Here is a 24,125-nt window from a genome sequence, read left to right on the forward strand (position 1 = left end):
ATCTGTCGACAGATGGAGACCCTTACACTGGGAATTAGGGGACTACAGGAAGGTTATACGGTATTGGACAGACGCACGCAGTCCTTAGCTACCCCTACCAGGGGGTCTGGGGAACCCATTAGGAAGACTCCGGGGTTGTTACCCGCACCAGAACCCCGTGTCCCCACACCGGAACGTTTTTCCGGAGACCGAAGTAGATTCAGGGCCTTTCGTAACTCCTGTCAGTTATACTTTGACCTCCAGCCTCAGACCTTTTCCTCCGAATCAGTGAGGGTAGGGTTCATTATTTCCCTACTACAGGGGGGACCCCAAGACTGGGCCCACCGTCTCCGAAAGAAGCGAGACCCACTATTGCAGTCAGTGACGGTATTTTTTGAGGCTATGGCCCTCTTGTATGACGACCCGCTGCGCACCGCAACGGCCGAGAAGGCCCTATATACACTCAGGCAGGGTCACCGGACAGTGGAGGACTATGCCGCTGAATTCAGGCGTTGGCATAGTGACTGCCAATGGAACGAGGCGGCTCTGCACCACCAGTTCTGCGTAGGGTTAGCTGAACCCCTGAAGGACGAATTGGCCCGAATAGACATACCTAGCACTTTGGAGGCCTTGATAGCTTTGACTATTCGAATTGACCGCCGGTTACGGGAGCACAGGCAGGGAAGATGCAACCAAGGACAAGGATCAACTGGAACACCCCCTCAGGCCTCTACCCAGTTACAGCCGGCAGGCCAGAATCAGGTTGCCATGGATTCACCCGAGACCGGGCCATCGGGAAGGATCCGACCGACACTTACGCCTGAGGAACGCCAGAGGCGTCTTGCCAACCATCTCTGCCTCTACTGTGGGGGAACAGGCCATGTGGTACGTACCTGTCCAGCCAAGAGGGGTAAGTGTTCCGCTGTTTTCTCTACAGTCACTTCTAACAGTGTGGGCAATACTAGCTATCTGGCGGTACCTGTGTCACTTCAGCTGCCGGGGAGAACAGTGGTGACCACGGCTATTGTGGATTCTGGGGCGTGTAGTTGCTTCATAGATTTAGACTTTGCAGTTCAGCAACAAATTCCCCTACAAACCAAGGAGGTGGGATTGAATATTTTTCTAGCAGATGGTTCACATATTAAGTCAGGGGTGGTGGACCACGAGACCCCACCTATCCGTACTATCATATCGACCCATCATGAAGAACTCCTTCGGTTGGACGCCATAGCATCCCCACTATTTCCAATTATTTTGGGGCTCCCGTGGTTACGAGCCCATAATCCCCAGGTGGACTGGAAGGCGGGTTCTATGCAGTTCCTCTCCCCATACTGCCAGCAGCATTGCCTCCCTAGGATCTCCCCGATTCCACCGACTTTGTTGTGTCTAGAGACAGATGCAGAGCTGGCGCAAGTCATTCCGTCAGTTTACCATAATTTTCTGGACGTGTTTAGCAAGCGGGGGGCGGACATTCTCCCTCCGCACCGAGCTTATGACTGCCCAATTGATCTCCTCCCGGGGTCGGAAATCCCATTTGGGCGGATATTCCCCTTATCCGAGCGGGAGTTAGGGGTACTAAAGGAGTATATAGATGAAAACCTCCATAAGGGGTTTATTAGACCCTCCACGTCACCAGCCGGGGCGGGCATTTTCTTTGTGGAGAAAAAAGACAAGTCCCTCCGGCCCTGCGTAGATTACCGGGACTTGAATAAGGTCACAGTAAAAAACCGTTACCCGCTACCACTCGTCCCCGAGCTGTTTCAGAGGCTGAAGTCAGCATCTGTCTTCACTAAACTAGACTTGAGAGGTGCCTATAATTTAGTTCGTATCAGAGAGGGGGACGAGTGGAAGACAGCATTCCGTACCAGATTCGGACACTTTGAATACTTGGTTATGCCCTTCGGCCTATGCAACGCCCCTGCCACCTTCCAACATTTCATAAACGATGTGTTCAGGGACTACCTAGATATCTTCGTCATTGTATACCTGGACGATATCCTTGTCTTTTCCCCAACCTTGGAGGACCATAGAGGTCACGTGAGGCGCGTGTTAGAACGGCTCCGCCAACACAGCTTATATGCCAAGGCAGACAAGTGCTGCTTTGAACAGAGTAGCATTTCGTTTCTGGGTCTAACCATCTCTCCCACGGGAATAGCCATGGATCCTCAAAAGGTTTCGGCCATTTTAGATTGGCCAGCCCCCGCCGATAAGAAAGCGGTCCAACGCTTCATCGGCTTCGCGAATTTCTACAGGAAGTTCATTAAGAACTTTTCGGGCCTAGTGTCCCCAATCACCCAGCTGACCAGGCAGGGGGTTCGCTTCCAATGGACACCCGAGGCACAGAGGGCTTTCGAAGCCTTGAAGGAATTGTTTACGGCGGCTCCTATTCTGAGCCACCCTGATTCGTCCTTGCCATATATCTTGGAGGTGGACGCATCCGAGAATGCGGTCGGGGCGATCCTGTCCCAGAGGAAGGGCATCAAAGAACTCATGCACCCAGTGGCTTTCTTCTCCAGGAAACTGACTCCTGCGGAAAGGAATTATGATATCGGGGATCGGGAGCTCTTGGCGATTAAGGTGGCACTAGAGGAATGGAGATACTTGTTAGAAGGGGCGGTACACCCAATATTGATTTTTACGGATCATAAGAACCTAGAGTATCTGAGGACAGCTAAACGTCTGAGGCCACGTCAAGCCAGGTGGGCGCTGTTCTTTTCACGGTTCTTTTTCCATATAACCTATAGGCCAGGGTCTAAGAACACAAAACCAGACGCGCTCTCCCGCATGTTTGGGGATCCCGAAGAGAACCCCAAGCCAGACACTATCCTGTCCCCAGGAAATTTCTTAGTTCTCCAATCGGAGCTCCATTCTCAACTGCAGACCGCGTCCGTAGGAATGCAAGGTCCACCTGGGGTTCCCTTACTAAATAGGGAAGGACTTTTTTGGAAGGAGGATCAGATTGTGGTCCCTGAGGAGGCCCGTACATTGGTATTAGGATACTGCCACGATCACCCGCTGGCCGGGCACTTCGGGGTACGTAAGACCTTGGAGCTGCTGCAGCGTACTTTCTGGTGGCCTAATATGGCCAGGGAGTGCGAAACCTACATTAAGACCTGTCCCGTGTGTCAGAGAAACAAACCCACTAGGAATAAAGCTTGGGGTCTCTTGCGCCCATTACCCATTCCCGACAGGCCATGGACCATGATTTCCATTGACTTTATCGTGGAACTTCCACCTTCTCAGGACCACACAGCAATCTTCGTGATTGTGGACCGCCTGTCCAAGATGGCCCATTTTGTACCCTTAAAGGACACACCTACGGCCCTTGAAACAGCACGTGTGTTTATTAAGGAAGTAGTAAGACTCCACGGAATTCCCAGGGACATTGTATCTGACAGAGGGGTTCAGTTTACATCCAGGTTCTGGAAAGCTCTATGTGAAACCCTGGGGATTAAGTTATCGTTCTCTTCTGCTTATCACCCACAGACCAATGGCCAGACGGAGCGTACAAACCAGACCCTAGAGCAGTACCTCAGGTGCTATACTACCTTCCTCCAAGATGACTGGGTTACTCTCCTGCCGCTTGCGGAATTCGCATATAATAATGCAAGTCACTCTGCTACTAGACAGTCCCCGTTTTTCGCAAACTATGGGTTCCACCCTGTATTCCTGCCAGATCTAATCCCAGAGGTTGCAGTCCCAGCCACGCAGGATATGTTGACCTTTCTGTCGACCAATAGCAAGGTATTGCGGGAAGCAATGGCAAAGGCCCAGGATGACAACAAGAGGGCGTTTGATAGGAAGAGAAGAGGGGAATTGAGTTTGCGGCCAGAGGACCAGGTTTGGTTGTCCACCGCAAATTTAAAAATGTCCTGCCCTTCAAAGAAATTGGCTCCCAAGTTCTTGGGGCCTTTCCGGGTCAAACGTAAGGTCAACGAGGTGGCATACGAGCTGGCACTGCCCGAATCTATGAAGGTTCATCCGGTCTTCCATGTGTCCCTGTTGAAACCGGCAACTCCAGACCCCTTCCCGGATCGAAGGTCTAAGCCACCGGAGGCAGTAGACGTGGATGGGGAGGAGGAATTTGAAGTTGAAGCTATCTTAGATTGCAGGAAGAGGGGAGGCCAAACTCAGTTTCTGGTTAAATGGAAAGGATATGGGGCGGAGGAAAATTCATGGGAGCCGGCCCAAAATGTGCACGCCCCAAGACTTGTGCGGGAATTTTTTCGGAACCAGCCGTTGAGTAGGGGTCGGTTGGGCATCCGGAGGTTGCCCGTAGGGGGGGGGCAATATCAGGGATCCCGGGTCCTCGGCGGCGCGCGCATGCGCAGACCGCCGATCCGTCCCAGCCGGCGAGCGCAGAATCCTCGGCGATCGCGGCGGCCGCGCATGTGCAGTAGCGATCGCGGCCGCACCAATGGGAGAGCAGGGCGCCCTATTTAAAGCTGCCTGTGCATCTCCAAATTGCCGCAAGGTCTCGTTCCTGTTCCTGTAAGTACGCTCCTTGTTGCCAAACTCTGCCTGTCCTGTTTATGCTGACCTTCTCCTGCTCTGACCCCGGCTCGTCCCTGACCATCCTTCTGCCTGACCTCCTGCACCGCGCTGCCCGCTACCTGCTGAACCTGGCTTGTGACCCCGACCATTCTCCGCTTACTCCCCCCGTACCACGCTGCCCGCACAATACCGACCCGGCTAGTCTGACCTCGCCTACTCCTGATAGCTGCCCATCCATCCCGCTCGGATCGGGATCTGTCATCCCATCCGTCCCGCTCGGATCGGGATCTGTCATCCCCTTCACAGCAGGCTCTACCCGGGCACATACCCTCAGCGGGACCCCTCTGCCACCGCCGGGGGTGCCCAGGGACGCGACCTGGTTTCAGTCTTGCACCAAGTCCATCCCCACCATCAGGGGCCCTGGTGAAAAGGCAGACTGGGACTTAGACTCCGCGTCCTGGGAAACCCCGTGCCGTGGACCACTAGAGATCCCGTTGGTCGGAGCCTGACAGCCTGCCATGGAACGCAAGCCAGGCCTGGTCACTAAACTTCAAGGGAATCCTTTCCATATTTAACAAACGTAGCCCCTCCCGCAAAATAAGGCCTGGGCAATCCTTTAAGGCCAATGGTGCATGAAACGCAGAGGCCACGACCCTCTCCCTCAGGAGTCTCCCAGGGAGCGATCTGACCTCTTCCGCAGTCACACACCACCGCCTCAGTATCTTCAAGCACGGAGCCACATAAGCCAGGAGCTTACCATGCCTGACTCTCAAGCTTTTCACTCTCTCCCAGCAGTTCAGAAAAGGCTTAAACCAGACTTGGAAAAGGCCTACCCATGCAAGCGGTCTCTCTTTTAACATGCTACCAAGATTATGTTTAATAAACATCAGAGAGAAGAAAACAACTGGGTTGACCATACCTAGGCCACCCTCCCGCCTGGATCGATAAGTCACATCCCGCTTCACAAGGTCCAGTCTGTTCCCACATAATAGCTGGAAGAAGCAGCTGTAAACCCTCGTGTAGAGAGACTCTGGCAAAAGACAAACGAAACTGACGTATAAAAAAACAGGGACCAAGTAAGTCTTGATTAGGTCAACCCTTTCCCTTAGGGACAGCCGCCACCCCTTCCAGCATCTCACTTTAACATCAGCACCTGCCAACCTGGACTCCCAATTTGTTTTGCTGTAGTCGTCAGGGCCAAATTCGATGCCTAGCACTTTTACCTTCTGTCGGGGCTCAGGGAAGGCATCTGGAAGCTCGAAGCCTTCACCTTCCCTGCCCATCCAGAAAACTTCACACTTGTCATGATTAATCTTGGAGCCTGATGCCTCTGCATACTGCTCCATCACCGAGACCACCTCCTGCGCCTCACCGGTCCCAGAGATGAATACAGATACGTCATCGGCATAAGCCACGACCCTCAAAGGTGGCTCACCAGTAGTGCCCACCAGCACCCCGCCATCTAGCCTTCAAAAGAAGGGGTCGATGGAAAAGGCATAGAGCAGAGGGCTCAGCGGACACCCCTGGCGCACCCCCGAGCCGACCTCAAAGGGCCGCCCAATCCAACCATTGATCAACATGAAGCTCTCAGCCCCTCTGTACAAAGCCTGAAGCCATCCAATGAACCTCCCCTCCAGGCCATACCTGTCAAGGAGATGCCAGAGGTACTTGTGGTCGACCCGATCAAAAGCCTTAGCTTGATCCAACGCCAGCAAGTACTTCCCACAGCCATCAGCCCTGCACCGCTCCAGAGCCTCCCGGAGAGCTAACACCGCTGAAAAAGTACTCCTGCCCTGGACCGAGCAGTGCTGCTGCTGCGAAAGTAGACCGTCTGCCACTGACGACAAGTGCCAGAAAAGGATCTTGGCCAGGATCTTTCTATCGACATTGAGCAGGCTAATGGGGCGCCAATTCTCAATCATCGTAGGGTCCTTACCTTTTGACAGCAAGATCACAGCTGACTTCCTCATGGAGGGAGGGAGCAAACCCTCATCCAGACAGCAGTTAAACACCTCCGCTAGGTGAGGTGCCAAGCTAGATTTGAAAGTCTTAAAAAACTCTGCTGTCAACCCATCTGGCCCTGGTGTCTTTTTAATGGCCAGACTGTCTATCGCTTTGGCAACCTCTTTGGTGGTGCAGCCGCATTTCAACTGCGGCTGCACCACCTTCCCCTCCTGCGATTTGCAACTGTTTTCCAGCTTGCTGTGAAGTTTTTCCCGCTTTACAAAAACCGATTTCTCAGTCTTTTTTGGCTTCAGTGGCCTAGGGCACTTGTCTGCCTCATCACCAGTGTCATCAGATGAAAATGCGAACTGCCGTCCATGCAGGGGGGACTCTAATGCAGTCACAAATTCCATGGCACCAACCTCCTCCTCCTGCTCCACCTGGGATCCCCAATCTAGCCGCTGTTGCTGAGGGGGGATGGGTTCCGACTCACCCTCCACTTTCAAACATTCTCCAGCACGCTGAGAAGTAACTTTGCTCACTTCCCCAACCTCACCTGGGGGGTCCAACAGGTCCCCGGATGACACCAACTCCCCGATCTGGCCCCTCGCAGCCGCTAAGGATCTGTCACGGGCCTGCCTGAAACGCTCCTCATTCATGTATTTCTCCCGCATGAAGCCGCTGGATGCTTTCAGGGTCTCCACTAGATCACATTGCTGGTGCACTGCCTGCTCCATGCGCTCCAGCTCAGGCTTCATAGCTTGCCGCTTTGTGCTTCACACTCGATCATATGATGACTTAAACTTCCGGAGGTCATTTTTCATTCTGACCAGCTTGTCTTCCTCCTTCCCGATCCTTGCCACATGGGCGTCCACACAGTTCCGATAAGCCGCATACGATTCCCCTCCTTTAGGGCCTTTTCCCAGGTTCTCAATAGCTGGCATGTCAGAACCAGTACTAGGAGCCCCAGGGGTCCCTCCTCCTCCTCCTGGATCATGGCCAGGCTCCACCATCCTCTCCTGGGTAGTGCCAGAAATTTAGTCCCTGGCTCAGACTGAGGCCTAGCAGGACCTCACACAGCACACACCACACACTGTCTGTGCAGCACCACACCCACTTCCTTCTAACGACACTCAGCTGTAGGATAGCTGGAGAAATCCTAGAAGGGTGTGCCAATTGCTAGACTGCTCCCCATCCCTTAGAGTGCACCAGATTGTATATAAGATTTGTATATGCCTGTGTGTGGTCAGCCAGCTGGATTGGAGTGGGGTCTCCCTCTAGTGGTGGCCAGAGGTAGTGCAGGCTGTGAAAGTATATCGCGGCTGGTCTTATATATACAGTATATTCAAAGTAAGTCCCCCTCATTCCCTGTTACCCCAAGTCACGGCCAGACGTGCACGCCTCGGTTAGCTAGTCGCTGTGGGCGTGTGCATGTGAGTTGGATCCGTGACAGACTGGATCTGCTTAGTACATTACTGCATGGTTTATTCATTTATTTCCGTGTACTAAAGGTTGGAAGCTTGGTAGAATTGACTGACCTACAGAAGCTCATTTAGTGCATAATTTTTTTTTGTAGAAGACATACTTGGCTATTTGCTCCCCACCCCTTCTTTGTTTTTCTTTTCTATCTTTTATTTTGGCAAAATGGCTGAGACAGTAATCAGCTACATGAAGCAAAGTCGAGATGACCTGATGAATCTGTGCGAGTCCAGAGGCATCCAGACCACAAGGGGTCAGACGAAGGAGCAGATGATACGTGCCCTGGCCGAGAAAGATAAGGAGGCGCAAGCCTTGGTTATGGAGCCACAGGATGCGGCCCTTGATGCCCCAGAGGAACAGCAGCCTTCCCCGCCACCGGATGTGGATTGTGGTGACATCCGGGAGGGCCAACAGGAAGCCCTTTCGTTGTCCCTGCAGGCTGATCTACAGCTGCTGGGCCCAGTCAATTAAATATTACGCTTCCAGTTCATTATGCAGCGCCGGGAAGCAGAGGACAGGCAAGCAGCCGCAGAGCGGGAAGCAGAGGACAGGCGAGCAGCTGCAGAGCGGGAAGCAGAGGACAGACGAACAGAACGGGAAGCAGAGGACAGGCGGGCAGAACAGCAACATGAACTGGAGCTAGCAAAACTCCAGCTGCAGCAGAACAGGTCTGCTGGTAACACTGAGGCCAGGGAAGAACGAATACACAGAATTTCCCTGGACAAGTTCCCCACCATGGACCTAGATGGTGATATGGACACTTTCTTACAAGGATTTGAGAGGACTTGTCATCAGTACCTCCTGTCCAAGGAGCAATGGGCACAGTACCTCATACCAGGGCTGAAAGGCAAGGCCCTGGATGTGCTTGTGAGTCTTCCAGAGGGCCAAGAAAGGGACTATGAGGCTCTTAAACAGGCCATTGTTAAACGGTACCAGCTCACGCCAGAGGTGTACCGCAAGCGTTTCAGGACATTGTATCGAGGTCCTAATGACATCTACATGGACCTCATCTGCAGTCTGCGCACTGCTTTCCAGCAATGGCTAAAGGGACTGTCCATAATCACCTTTGACGCCCTACAGGAGCTAATGAGTAAGGACCAGTTCCTACAGTCATGTCCTTTTGAGGTCCGGCAATTTCTACAGGACCGAGATCCCAAGACAGTGGATCAAGCAGCGGAAATAGCCGACTCCTATGCGGCTAACAAAATAACTGTCACCAGGAGGACTACTGCACACAGCTGGAAAGGAGGAAAAGCAACCAGCCCTTCTTCTCAGAACATCCAAAGGATCAAGGCACCGAGACCTTTAGGAGCCACCCCAACAACTGTGGATACCCGGAGATGTTTTTTGTGCCACAAGATAGGTCATCTTAGTATATCCTGCCCTGAAAAAAAGAAGGCTGTCCCACCATCTACCAAGACAACCCGCCCAGAGTCTACTGTTTTGTGTGCCTCCAGGAATGCAGGAGTGCTCTCTGATAACCTGCAGCCTGTCACTGTGGGTGACAAAGTTACTACCGGCCTAAGGGACAGTGGAGCGGAGGTGACTTTAGTGCATCCAGAACTGGTGAGCCCTGAGGATCTTATTCCTGGTAAGACCATGACTGTAAAGGGGGTTGGGGGCATCAACCCAGCTGTCCCCATGGCCTGTGTTTATCTAGACTGGGTAGCTGGGAGAGGAATGGGAGAAGTGGGTGTAACAGATGCCATTCCCACTAGTGTATTATTGGGTACTGACCTAGAGTGGTTGGTAGCCCATTATGAGCCATATCCAGCCCCCTAGAATCTACATCACCACCTGAGGCCCTGGACTCATGTAAAGTACTGTTTGAAGACTCTGTGAACATTGGGGATTCTGGGTAGGGTCAAGGGGTGAATGACTGTGTACCAGGTCCTGGCCTTAGTGGCTCTCTGGAGTCGAGGCCTGGGGAAGAGCTTAAAGTCACAGAGGACTCTGCAACTGACAATGTGTTATGTGAAGTAAAATGTAATGACATGTGCAAGGCAGACCTTCCCTCTGCTGCAGTGGTGACTCGGGGTGCCCACCCAGTTGGCCCCAGACCAGTCATTGCCCACTGCTACAGAGGAACTGTCTGTGGAAGGGCCTAATCTAGCTGGGTTGGACCCTTGTGAACCTGGCCCAGAGGGCCTAAGCTCTCCTCAGGCTGTCATCTCCCTGGCGCCTGTGGCAGATAGCTCAGAGTTCCCTGAGGCTGTTAGAACTGATAGCAGCCTGAAGAAACTCAGGGGTCTGGCTGACAGACCACTAGCTGGGGATGACAAAGCACGCATATACTGGGAATAGGGCAGGCTATACAGAGAGGCCATCCCTTCTAAGCTATCTGACAAAAGCATAACAGAGCGGCAGTTCGTTGTACCCCACAAGTACCGGGAGCAATTGTTGCAAATGGCTCAAGAGATTCCTCTCTCCGGGGACTTGGGGGTTAAAAAAAACTAACGCTGTCTTGCACACAGCTTCTACTGGCCACACATAGGCACCGACGTTGCTAATTATTGCAGTTCCTGTGTTGCGTGCCAGCGTGTTGGCAAGGCAGTAGACACAAGCAAAGCCCCTCTGAAGCCTTTGCCCATTATTGAGGAGCCCTTCCAGAGGGTGGCAGTAGACAATATAGGGCCTTTAGCCATACCCAGCAGTTCAGGGAAACGGTACATACTGTAGTAGATTATGCTACCCGGTACCCAGAGGCAATAGCCCTGAGCGCAGACAAGGTTGCGGATGCACTGCTGAGCATCTTTACCCGAGTTGGTTTTCCCCGGGAAATGCTCACAGATCACGGCACGCAGTTCATGTCTTGCTTCATGGAATGTCTGTGTCAGAAGATTCAGGTGGAGCATATTTTGGCCAGTCCCTACCACCAACAGACAAATTGGCTGTGTGAGCGATTCAATGGCAGTTTAAAACAGATGCTTAAAGTGTTTGTGGAATCTCAGGGAAGGGACTGGGAAAGGTATCTACCCCACCTGCTCTTAGCCTATCGTGAGGTGCCCCAGGCATCCACAGGATTCTCCCCCTTTGAGCTTCTAAATGGAAGAAGGGTCCACGGGCCCCTCGATCTCTTTCCAGAGGCCTGGGAGGGGCAGGATGTCGGTCCAGAAGTCTCAGTGGTAGATTATGTACTAAAACTGTGGGAAAAACTAGACGCTCTGATGGGCTTGGTGCGGGAAAATCTTACGCAGGCCCAAGCCATCCAGAAACAATGGTATGACCAGACTGCCCGGGAGAGGGTGTATGAGGTAGGCCAAAAGGTTTGGGTATTAGTCCCCATGCGGCAGAACAAGCTGCAAGCTGCCTGGGAGGGACCCTATACCATATATGAGAAAAGGGGTGATGTGACCTATGTGGTATCCCTTGATGACCGTGGTAAGCGGCTTAAAGTGTACCATGTGAACATGATGAAGGCGCACCATGACAGATCAGCCTGTGCTCTCCCAGTCTGTAGTCTGTTACCAGAGAGTGAAGCCGATCCACTAGTGGATCTCCTGGCTGCCACCAAGGAGCCAGACTCCCTTGGGGAGTTGCAAATCAACCCCCAACTGACTGCGGGGCAACAAACAGGGCTGTCTGGGGTGCTGGAGCCCCATCAGGATACCTGCACCTCCTGGCCTGGCCTAACCTTTCTAGCTGTCCACCATGTGGACACGGGGAGTCACAAGCCTATTAGACAGGCAGCGTATAGGGTCTCCCTTGAGGTTCAAGTAGACATTAAAAGGGAGATCGATGAAATGCTAGCGCTAGGTGTGATACAGAAGTCCCAGAGTGCATGGGCATCCCCTGTAGTGCTGGTGCCCAAACGAGACCAGACCACAAGGTTTTGTGTGGACTATCGAAGACTGAATGCGATTACAGTTTTTGATGCATACCCAATGCCCTGGGTCGATGAACTGTTGGATAAGCTGGCCAGCGCCCGCTATCTGACAATCATGGACCTAAGTAGAGGATACTGGCAGATCCCTCTGACCAGTGAGGCTTGGGATAAATCTGCCTTTATCATCCCCTTTGGCCTCTTTGAATTTAACGTTATGCCATTCTGGATGAAGAATGCCCCAGCCACCTTCCAAAGGGTCGTGAATGGTCTGCTGGAAGGGGTGGAATACTGTGCTGTGGCCTATCTAAACGACATTGCAGTGTTCAGTGCAACCTGGAAGGAACATTTAGCACACCTAACACAAGTTTTGGAGAATATCACAGCAGCCAGCCTGACAATTAAGCCCAACAAATGCCAGGTTGGCATTTGGGACATGTAGTGGGGGGAGGCATGGTCCAGCCTGAAACTGGGAAGGTAGATGCCATCATGTCCTGGCCCACTCCCCAGACCAAGAAGCAGGTCATGTCCTTCCTGGGTACGGCAGGGTACTATCGAAAGTTTGTTCCTAACTACAGTGCCCTGGCCAAACCCTTGATGGATTTGACCAAGAAAAAGCTACCGAAACAGGTTCACTGGACAGCAGACTGTGAACACGCATTTGCAGCTCTTAAACATGCTCTGGCCTGTGCTCCCGTGCTGCAGACCCCAGACTTCCGCTGCAGGTTTGTGGACCAGACCGATGCCTCGGCCTATGGCCTAGGCGCTGTGCTGAGCCAGGTGAATCCAGCTGGGGAGGAGCACCCTGTTTTGTACCTCAGCCGGAAGCTGCTGCCCAGGGAGGTGGCCTATGCCACCATAGAGAAGGAGTGCTTGGCAATTGTTTGGGCTTTACAAAAGCTGCAGCACTATCTGAATTCACAGTGATCACTGACCACAACCCCCTTAGCTGGTTGCATAGAGGTGCTGGGGACAATGGGAAATTGTTACGCTAGAGCCTAGTTCTGCAGCAATACAACTTCACCATTCAGCACAAGAAAGGAAGCAATCATGGAAATGCTGATGGTCTGTCCCGTCAGGCGGAACCTTCTGTGTAGATGCATTAGCTGACCCGTTTAGGCTTAGCTATGCGTCATCTAGATGGGGGGAGATGTGACATAAATGTAAGATTTGAGTAGCTGAGATGTGATCTGTAGAAATATGACATTGAAGATTTAGCCTACTTCCATGTTAATAATAGGATGGGTTCAGGATTCAGTCAGATACATATGGTCACCAATTAGCATATGAAAGGACAGAGCATCCTCTAGGCTGGAGGTGACACCTAGATGCCAATAAAACCTGGTCACCTATGTAGCCAGACTTTGTCACCTCCTGGAAGTTTAAAAGAGGAATCCCAGAAGTTTCCATTTCGAAAACAGCAGGAGACCAGGAGTGGCTCCAATGTGTCTGTCAAGCTATAACTTATATCAGTAGATCAAAGGAATACATTTCATCTCTTATAAAAGCTAAAATATTAGTTGAAAAGAGATGAAAATACTTCCTTCTGATTGGACACACTGTAGGCTACATCTGCATGTAAAGCTGTATTTGCAGCCTATGTAGAATCCCAGAGAAACTCAGAAAATGGTTATATGGTGCCTGATTGTGACAGCTGAATAGTGATTGGTACTGTTGCGATCGGACTGATGCGCTGGTGTCGGAAATTCAATTCCTGACTTGGTGATTCAAACCGTTCCTTGTCCAATCGACTTTGGGCATTTCAGTACCCAGAATGTCCTGTGGGCTGGTACAGGAACACCCCCCAGAGTTGATTGGCCAAGGGCTAATGTCCAGCCTATGTCCATATTCCCATAAATTGAGGACCTGGGATATGGACAGTGTGATTCATACGGAGCCGGTTCTATTGACTGGCGGATCGCGGACATTCTCTGACTTGCTCCAACTGCAGGATAACTCTTGGTAAAAGTTTTATTTCTGTTTTTTATTCCCTTTTATTTTATAGTCAATAGCCAATTGTGTGTCTTCTTGTATTTTCCGTATTATTTGTAACTCTTTATACTTTGTACATATATTATGCACTCCCCACTTTTGGGATATTAAATCATAAAATTAATAAGTGACTTCTGGGTAAATAAGCTCAGGCTCATATCTCCGGAGAGATTGTATTGTATTGTATTGTAGTGTCTATATATGCTCAGTCAAGTTCATTGCCTATCTGTATGCAATTGCACTGCGTGTTGGCAGATTGCATGCAGATTGTAAGGTAGCAGGTCTGCCAGACGGAGATCTGTGTGTGTGTGGTGGCCCAGCAGACCAGTCTGCGAACAAACTGTTGGGAAGTGGCAAGCTACCGTTTGTTGCGTGTCTGGTGCGGGGGGGGGGTGTGAACAGTGGGAGAGTGATTAACACCAGGGTTCTAGCTTGTAGGATAGCTGGAAATATTTTATTGAAATAAAATCTTGCAACCAGCTTACATTTTATACAAAAATACAAAAGAATAAATAAATACATACAGTATTCAATAATCTGTAAACAAGCATAAACAAAAACAAGAACAGGATACATCTCCCTAAATCATATATATATATACTTTCCACTGAATAGCAACAGCCTTTATGGCTTTACTAACTGGGCAGGTAAGAAGCAGAAAAAAAAGTAAAAAAACATCACCGAGACCTTTATGGCCTACTTATTAAGCATTAAATGTATCCTCCCCTTGTAGGGGAAGCAACTTCCACTAAACAACAGCTTTTATGGCTTTAAAAACACTACTTATCTACTCAACCAAAGCTAAGGAAGCTAGACCTTCAGGTGCACATAGCCTTTCTTCAAAAAAAGACTTCTTAACAAAATCTAGGGGAGTGAATGAAGATGAAAAACAAGAAAGCAACCTCACCAAGAGATCAACAGATTGCAGCTACAGGCCTGATGTTCCTCCACGCCCCTATCCAGGCCTTTCGCCGCAACCTGTCTTTCTCTAGACCCCGAATTTTCCCAACCTCACCAAGGAAGTCACACACCACCACCTGAACAGGAAGGACCTTCTGCCGAATGGAAACCTGACACCGTGCATTCCATGTGTAGTAACGGGTCACTAGACAAACTAAAAAAACAGTGTTCAAATCAAAACCAGTATGACTTTCCAATGCCCCATATACCCACTCTGCATAAGACATGCAGTGTAGGAAGGGAATGTCTAGAGCCCTCCCCACCTCTTTATACACCTCTATGTTGAAGGGACACTGAAGCAAGAAGTGGTCCATAGATTCCACCTCACCCCCACACTCCGTCCTCGGACAACCACGGTTATCCAGAGAACGGTACTTCAGGTTTCCCCTCACATAGAGCCTGCCATGGAACGCAAGCCAGGCCTGGTCCCTAAACTTTAAGGGAATCCTTTCCATATTTATCAAACGTAGCCCCTCCCGCAAAATATGGCCTGGGCAATCCTTTAAGGCCAATGGTGCATGAAACGCAGAGGCCACGACCCTCTCCCTCAGGAGTCTCCCAGGGAGCGATCTGACCTCTTCTGCAGTCACACACCACCGCCTCAGTATCTTCAAGCACGGAGCCACATAAGCCGGGAGCTTACCATGCCTGACTCTCAAGCTTCTCACTGGCCCGCCTCTCTTCCAGCAGTTCAGAAAAGGCTTAAACCAGACTTGGAAAAGGCCTACCCATGCAGGCGGTCTCTCTTTTAACATGCTACCAAGATTATGTTTAATAAACATCAGAGAGAAGAAAACAACTGGGTTGACCATACCTAGGCCACCCTCCCGCCTGGATCAATAAGTCACATCCCGCTTCACAAGGTTCAGTCTGTTCCCCCATAATAGCTGGAAGAAGCAGCTGTAAACCCTCGTGTAGAGAGACTCTGGCAAGAGACAAACGAAACTGACGTATAAGAAAACAGGGACCAAGTAAGTCTTGATTAGGTCAACCCTTACCCTTAGGGACAGCTGCCACCCCTTCCAGCATCTCACTTTAACATCAGCATCTGCCAACCTGGACTCCCAATTTGTTTTGCTGTAGTCGTCAGGGCCAAATTCGATGCCTAGTACTTTTACCTTCTGTCGGGGCTCAGGGAAGGCATCCGGAAGCTCGAAGCCTTCACATTCCCTGCCCATCCAGAAAACTTCACACTTGTCATGATTAATCTTGGAGCCTGATGCCTCCGCATACTGCTCCATCACCGGGACCACCTCCTGCGCCTCACCGGTCACAGAGACGAATACAGATACGTCATCGGTATAAGCCACGACCCTCAAAGGTGGCTCACCAGTAGTGCCCACCGGCACCTCGCCCAACACCCCGCCATCTAGCCTTCTAATGAAGGGGTTGATGGCAAAGGCATAGAGCAGAGGGCTCAGCGGACACCCCTGGCGCACCCCCGAGCCGACCTCAAAGGGCCGCCCAATCCAACCATTGATCAACATGAAGCTCTCAGCCCCTCTGTACAAAGCCTGAAGCCATCCAATGAACCTCCCCTCCAGGCCATACCTGTCAAGGAGATGCCAGAGGTACTTGTGGTCGACCCGATCAAAAGCCTTAGCTTGATCCAACGCCAGCAAGTACTTCCCACAGCCATCAGCCCTGCACCGCTCCAGAGCCTCCCGGAGAGCTAACACCGCTGAAAAAGTACTCCTGCCCTGGACCGAGCAGTGCTGCTGCTGCGAAAGTAGACCGTCTGCCACTGACGACAAGCGCCAGAAAAGGATCATGGCCAGGATCTTTCTATCGACATTGAGCAGGCTAATGGGGCGCCAATTCTCAATCATCGTAGGGTCCTTACCTTTTGACAGCAAGATCACAGCTGACTTCCTCATGGAGGGAGGGAGCGAACCCTCATCCAGACAGCAGTTAAACACCTCCGCTAGGTGAGGTGCCAAGCTAGATTTGAAAGTCTTAAAAAACTCCGCTGTCAACCCATCTGGCCCTGGTGTCTTTTTAATGGCCAGACTGTCTATCGCTTTGGCAACCTCTTCAGCTGTGATCTCACTTGTCAAACTTGTGGGCGGGGTGTTATTCTCCAAACCTGGTGTAGAGTCCAGGAAGCTTGACATCCCTGCCCGGTCAAGGTGCTTCTCTTTCAAAAGATCCTCAAAAAAAGCCCTTGAGACCTCCAAGATCCCTGACCTGGATTTCGTCAGGGATCCTGTACTATCCCTCAGGCCGCTGATCGTCTTAATTGCTATGCTCCGTTTACAATTCTGGTAAGGGTCGGGTGAATGGTACTTCCCGTAGTCCCTCTCCAGAACCAAAGAGGCATGCCGATCATACTGATACTTCTTCAAGAGAAGCTTAACCTCTGAGATTGCCCCAGAATCTCCACCCTCTGAGACAAGGCGGTCAAGCTTTCTCCGTAACTGCTGATAGGCAATGTATTTCTCAAGTTGTTTCCTCTTACCTAGGGCCTTGAAAAACCTGTCAATCCGCACTTTGGTAAGCTCCCACCATTCCGACTTACTGCCGCAGAAATCCAGGATGGTCTCCTGAGCCTGAGGAAACTCCTCAAAGGATCGTCTCACCTCTTCGTCCTCCAGCAGAGCCGAATTCATCCTCCAGACACCCCTTCCCTTCAGCGGTGTATCTGAGGCATTCAAAATCAGTTAACAAAAGGTGGTCGGAAAACTCCACCGCCTGACACTCAGGTGCCAAGAAAGCGGAGTCCCCCTTTAAACAAAGCCTATCTATTCTACTCTCACTTCTACCTCGCCTAAAAGTGAATCCCGTGCTGTCCAGGCTGCGCTTAATTAAGGCATCCTCCAGACCTGCTTCCCTAACTATCGCATTTAAAAAAAACGCTGTCATACTCCAGCCTGTCAATGGAGCCCTTCCTGTCCTTAAGCCTAGTGACAGTATTAAAGTCTCCTCCAAAGACAACTTGCCGGGATGTAAAAAGGAAAGGCTTAATCCTTGTAAAGAGGCATTTCCTAGCCCACGTAGACTGGGGACCGTAGATGTTAATGAGCCTTCGCTCCTGCCCCTTCACAAGGACGTCCAAGACCATACACCTTCCAATCTCTACCTCAATGACCCGCCAACACGTTACCATGCCGGAAAAAAGTACCGCAACTCCGCTGTAAGGCTCAGCCGCAAGAGACCAAAAGGAAGGACCACACCTCCACTCCCTTTTTCCTAGATGCACGTCAGCTAGGCTGGTAAGCCTGGTCTCTTGCAAAAATAAAATGTCAGCTCCAATACTGCTGAGCAAAAATAAGGCCGTACTTCTTGCACTTACAGACTTTATGCTGGCAACATTAATGGTTGCAACCTTTATCGGAGCGGAAACTGCCATTAAGGTAGTTGAGATGAGCGTTTCTTAACTTTGGTTTTCTCAGCTTAACTGGGGGTCTAGTCCTTTTAAGGGACCCTCCAGCCTCTTCCTCCTCCATGGGGGAAAGAGACTCTCCAGTGTCTCCCTCTTACCCTGAAAGAACCCCAAACTTATTTTCAAGAGATATAACCTCAACCTCTAGTGAGGAAACTGAAGAAGAAGGGGACAGCACTGCCCTATTTCTACCTCCCTTCCCCACCAAAGACCACACATGCTCCTTATTCTCCTTAGATGCTCCATCCTTCCCAGGGACTAAGCTCTCCTGCCCAGCCTTCACCTGACCCTTAGATGCCGCCGAGCCCCCTGTCCGACCTCTGTGACGCTGCGGGAGCAAAACTGGCGGGGGGACCACAAATAGCTTACACACCCCTGCCCCCTTAGCCGCCTCACCCAACTTGGAACTAACAGGGGGGCACACACGAGGAGGGGCAGACAACACCTGGGAGGATACAGAGACGGGGGAAGACACCACAACAGGGGGGGTTACAGGCACACTAGGGGTTACACACGGTGCACCTGGCACCAGGGCATCTGGAGCAGTTGCCCCATCAGGAGCTGGGCCTGCAATCCTCTCCTCTGCATCCATCCTGGCCAACTCCTCAGCAATATCAGATAAATTATGTAATGCTTCAGGGCACTGGTTGTAGGAATGCCCCAATACCTGACAGAGGTTACACCGAATTTGGTTACAGTCACGAGCTACGTGACCAAAACCCTGGCATAATGAGCATTTCAGGACCTCACAACTTGAGGCGAAGTGCCCCTTGTTGCCACACCGGTGGCAGACTTTCGGCTGCCCGGCATAAAAGACTATTAGTCTATCTTTCCCAAGGAAGGTCGAAGATGGGAGATGCTTCACCATGTTATTCTCCACCTGCAGCCTTACGGTCGCCGACCATCCCCCAGTCCAGATCCCACGATCGTCCAAGATTTTCCTAAGGGGTGCTAACACTTCCCCAAACCGATTTAGCCATACAATAATATCCGCCGAGGGGATCGACTCATTCCTGACCAGGATTGTAACATTTTTGTATTTCAATGGTTTTTATTAATTTTAAACAGTATAAAACAGAGGCAACAAAACACGCCCACGCAGGGGCTATCAATTGCACCGATAGAAAATGCATAATAGAGCAGACAACGCTCTAATTCCAATAAGGCAAAACGTATGCCCACGCAGGGGCTATCAATGGCACATAGGTTACAATAACATCAGTGAAACTCAGATTATTGCAACTAAAGACAGCTGTCCACTGTCACATCAAAACAAACAGAAAAGGAGAGAAAAAGAGCAGAGAAGAAAGAGAAAAAAAAAACAAAAAAAAAACAAAAACAAAAACACACACCAAAGAGCAAGGGTCCATGAGCGCCAATACAAAACTCCATCACCTCCCTACACTGGCCGGGGGGAGCATGGGAAAGGCATATTGCAGCCACGGCTCCCATATTTTCAAAAATTTATGTTGAGAGTCGTTGCATATACTCGACATCTGTTCATTGAGCATCATAGTAGTCATACGATCCCGCACCCCCTGAAAAAGTACAAACGGACTCTTCCAGGCCTGAGCAATTGTCCTAGTGGCCGATAAAAACAAATAGGAAGCCAACCACTGCTGACAAGCCAAGAGGCCCGGTATGGGGCAATGAAGCAAAGCATACCGAGCATCCCGGCGTATGGAGAGATGAAACAAAGTGAAAAGGAGGCAAAACACACGAGACCAAAAACGAACCAACCTCGGGCATGACCACCAGATATGCAGTACATCACCACGATGGGAACAACTCCGAAAACATCGATCACTACAGGCAGGGTTAGCCTGGGCCAAACGAGCCGGCACCCAATACCAACGAAACAATACCTTATAGGCTGCTTCCAGCGTGGTCGTATTAAACGAACATTTAGCTATGAGTGACCAGGCTTTATTCCAGTCCTCCGGATCCACAGCCACTCCCAGGTCGCGTTCCCACTGAACTACATATGAAAGAGAAGTGTGCGACGAGCATCTGTTCAAAGCTGCGTAAAGAAGGGAGATAAGGCCCGGGGCGCCCGGACGCTGCTGGCAAAGCCGTTCAAAGGCAGATTGCTGATATGGGAAAGCAGAAGTGGCCCTCAGCGAGAGTAGCCAGTGCCGCAATTGAAGGTACCGAAAAAATTCTGCTGGGGGAACATCCCGAGACTCCCGGAGGACATTCCAGGTGGGAAAGGACCGAAAAATCAAAAAGTGTCGCACCTGTGAGAAACCATGAGCCACCCACCAAGAAAATGCCCTCGGGTGATCTAGACCCGGCGGGAAAAGAGGGTTATTAACGATTGGAAGCAAGGGCAAAAAGGGTGACATCAGGCCACTGGAGTAACGTACCGAGTCCCAGACTCGTAGGCCATGGAGCAACATCGGACTCAGCGCCATAGGGCGCAGGGCAGGGGGAAGCCATAGAAGTGTTGACAGTGCGATAGGGGCACAATTAGGTAGTTCTAGCAGGACCCAGAGAGGAACATCGGAGGAAGCGTGCAACATAGACAGCGGGGCAATTTGGCTCGCCTGATAATACTTAGTTACATTGGGTACCCCAAGACCACCTTGGAGTCTATGAGCAAAGAGCGTATTTCTAGAGACTCTGGGATGCTTATTGGCCCAGATAAAAACGCATAAACTTCGCCTGAAGCAACCGAAGAAAATTAGGGGGAACCCGCACTGGGAGGGTGCGAAAATAATATAACAATTTCGGCAAGATGGTCATTTTCACTGAATGAACCCGTCCTATCCAAGACAGGTGCGGAAATTGCCAGGAATGCATAAGAGAAGATAAGGAGCTAAGCAAAGGATAATAATTTGCAGCAAAAAGGGAGTCATAGGTGGGGGTCAAGCGAATGCCCAAGTATTCAAGAGAAGAGGAAGCCCACCGGTAAGGGAAGTGGGATTGTAGGCGCGAAACCAAATCTGAAGCCAAAGTAATATTGAGAGCAACGGTTTTATCCAAATTAATACGTAGACCCGAGATCAAGGAGAAGCGCTCAAGTACCCGTTGCAAATTAGGAAGCGTCGTCAGAGGATTAGTAAGGGTCAAGAGGGCATCATCCGCAAAGAGGCTCAGTTTAAACTCCTGTCCCGCGTATGGAACCCCCGATACATTGCAGTCGGTCCGGAGCGCTAAAGCCAGTGGCTCAAGTGCCAGGACAAAGAGCGCCGGGGACAGCGGGCAGCCCTGCCTCGTCCCTCGCCCAACAGGAAAGGGATCCGAGAAATACCCAGCGTATTTAACGGAAGCCGAAGGAAAGGAATACAAGGCTTGAATCCAAGAGAGAATAGAATCCCCGAAACCCCAGCGAGACAGCACAAACCGCAGATATTCCCAGGATAGAGAATCAAAAGCTTTATATATGTCCAAGGACAGTAAGAAACCTGGGATTTTCCGTTGTTGCAGAAAATGTATAAGATGGACCACCTTACGGACGTTATCACCCACCTGCCTCCCGGGGATGAACCATACTTGGTCCCTGTGGACCAGGCTACACAAATATTTATTGATGCGAAAACTAAGGATCTTGCCCAATATCTTCAAGTCTTCATTAAGAAGAGAGATGGGCCGGAAGGCTTGCGGTTCCTGGACGTCATCGGTCGTCTTAGGAATCATAGAGATATGTGCCCTAAGTGCGTCCGGAGAGGGCAAGGAGCCCTGTCGTAACTCATTAAAGTAGGCAGCTAAAAAGGGCGCCAATAGGGCTGAGAATTTTTTATAATAGAGACCGGAGAAGCCGTCTGGACCTGGGGCCGCGGTGGACCGTAAAGATTTGATTGCTTGTAGCACTTCCGGTACGGTGACACCTGCGTTGAGGGCCGCCTGTGCTGCCTCGGTTAATCCAGGAAGATGGAGGTCCTGAAAGAATGCCTCTGCCTGGGCCACAGGGAAGGGAACTGGGGCAGCATAGAGACGCGAAAGGAAGTCCGAGAATCGGGAAACAATCTGCTGGGGATTAAAAGTACAGCCACCCGTGGAAAGTCGAAGCCGAATCGGTTTATGGGATTGTAACATTTTTGACAAGGGGCTGCCTAGAAATAACTTTTGGTGTCAGGCCCTCCCACCTGGAGGTCCCCTTCCACTCATTTTCATATTTTTGCCAGAACAAGTCTAGGCACTCCGGCTTCACAAATGACACGTCATACTCGCCGGTCCCCACTGGGGCTATAAAAGCAAATATGTCTACTGCTTTGAAGCCCATATCCAGAATTCTGTCAACAACATCTCTTCTATTTGGGGGGTATTTCCTCCTTCCTATTTTAGCTGGACAACGTTTCTTCTTTTTATAGTTGGTGGTGATCCCCCTGCCTGACCCTTTGGTGGTCTTGCTACCCCCTGTCTATTTTTTAAAGCCGCTGAATAGCTCAGGGCTCCCTTGGCAACCGGGGCTGAAACTGGGCCTGCAGCTGGGGCTGAGACTGGGCCTGCAGCTGGGGCTGAGACTGGGCCTGGAGCTGGGGCTGAGACTGGGCCTGGAGCTGGGGATGGGGCTATACTGGCCGCAGCAGACACTGCACCAACCAAATTGGCCTCACATGAAGCACCCATATTATCAATATTTGCATTTGCTGCAGATTTGTCACACACAACCAAACAAGTGTCCGACACATCACTTACAGTCCCCACAGCCGGAGAGGCTTTCAACTGCGGCTTCCCCTCCTGCGGTTTGCAACTGTTTTCCAGCTTGCTGGGAAGTTTTTCCTGCTTTACAAAAACCGATTTCACAGTCTTTTTTGGCTTCAATGGCCTAGGGCACTTGTCTGCCTCATCACCAGTGTCATCAGTTGAAAATGCGAACTGCCGTCCATGCAGGGGGGACTCTAATGCAGTCACAAATTCCATGGCACCGACCTCCTCCTCCTGCTCCACCTGGGATCCCCAATCTAGACGCTGTTGCTGAGGGGGGATGGGTTCCGACTCACCCTCCGGTATTAAACATTCTCCAGCATGCTGAGAAGCAACTTTCCTGCCTTCTCCAACCTCACCTGGGGGGTCTGACAGGTCCCCAGATGACACCGCCTCTCCGATCTGGTCCCTCGCGGCTGCTAGGGATCTGTCACGGGCCTGCCTGAAACGCTCCTCATTCATGTATTTCTCCCGCATGAAGCCGCTGGATGCTTTCAGGGTCTCCACTAGATCACATTGCTGGTGCACTGCCTGCTCCATACGCTCAAGCTCAGGCTTCATAGCTTGCCGCTTTGTGCTCCACACACGATCATAAGACGACTTGAACTTCCGGAGGTCATTTTTCATATCTGCCTGTGTGTGTGGTCAGCCAGTTGGATTGGAGTGGGGTCTCCCTCTAATGGTGGCCAGAGGTAATACAGGCTGTGAAAGTATATAACGGCTGGTCTTATATATACAGTATATTCAAAGTAAGTCCCCCTCATTCCCTCTTACCCCAAGTCACGGCCGGACGTGCACGCCTCTGGTAGCTAGTCACTGTGGGCGTGTGCATGTGGGTTGGATCCGTGACAGATAGAAAGAAATATAGAAAGGAGAGACATAGGAGAAAGAAAGAAAGAAAGAAAGAGAAGAGAAACAGGAGACACTGAGAGAGAAAGAAAGAGAAAGGAGAGAAACAGGAGACAGAGAGAGAGAAAGACAGAGAGAAAGGAAAGAAAGAAAGAAGAGAAAAAGGAGACAGAGAGAGAAAAAGAAAGAAAGAAGAGAAAAAGGAGACAGAGAGAGAAAAAGGAAGAAAGCAGAGAAAAAGGAGACAGAGAGAGAAAAAGAAAGAAAGGAGAGAAACAGGAGACATAGAGAGAGAAAGAAAGAAAGGGGAGAAACAGGAGAGAGAGAGAGAGAGATAGAGAAAGAGAAAGAAAGAAGAAGGGAGGATAGGAGACACAAGACTGGTGGGGAGTGTAGGCGAGGCAGACACACAAGAAGAGGGCAAGAGGAGGAGGGGCAGAACCAGCTGTATCTCTCCTCTCCCGTCTGTGGTGGTGGACCGGGAACTGTCAGCACTGGGCACAGATTATGCTGACAGATCCCCCACAGCGTTGCAGGAGATGAGGGGGGCGGCCACGGGGCGGGTGCATACAG

The 24,125-nt window shown here is 50.9% G+C and overlaps 2 protein-coding genes across 2 annotated transcripts in view; one reads left to right on the forward strand and one right to left on the reverse strand.

Annotated features, from left to right (window-relative positions):
- MBOAT7 (membrane bound acylglycerophosphatidylinositol O-acyltransferase MBOAT7) overlaps positions 1-23,502 on the reverse strand; it is a 598,958-nt gene extending 575,456 nt beyond the window's left edge. Inside the window, exon 1 of the mRNA XM_089683323.1 lies at positions 23,478-23,502. The gene's annotated coding sequence lies outside the window, so the exon portion shown is untranslated. The remainder of the gene's footprint in view (positions 1-23,477) is intronic.
- LOC149457716 (uncharacterized) lies at positions 8,389-9,678 on the forward strand. Its single transcript, XM_089683316.1, has one exon. The coding sequence runs from the start codon at positions 8,389-8,391 to the stop codon at positions 9,676-9,678; it is 1,290 nt and encodes a 429-aa protein (XP_089539442.1).
- Positions 23,503-24,125: the final 623 nt, after the last annotated feature.

This window comes from Staurois parvus, unplaced genomic scaffold, assembly GCF_062004578.1.
Source record: "Staurois parvus isolate SC_StPar_1 unplaced genomic scaffold, SC_StPar_1.0 ptg000304l, whole genome shotgun sequence".
Taxonomy (NCBI): Eukaryota; Metazoa; Chordata; class Amphibia; order Anura; family Ranidae; genus Staurois; species Staurois parvus.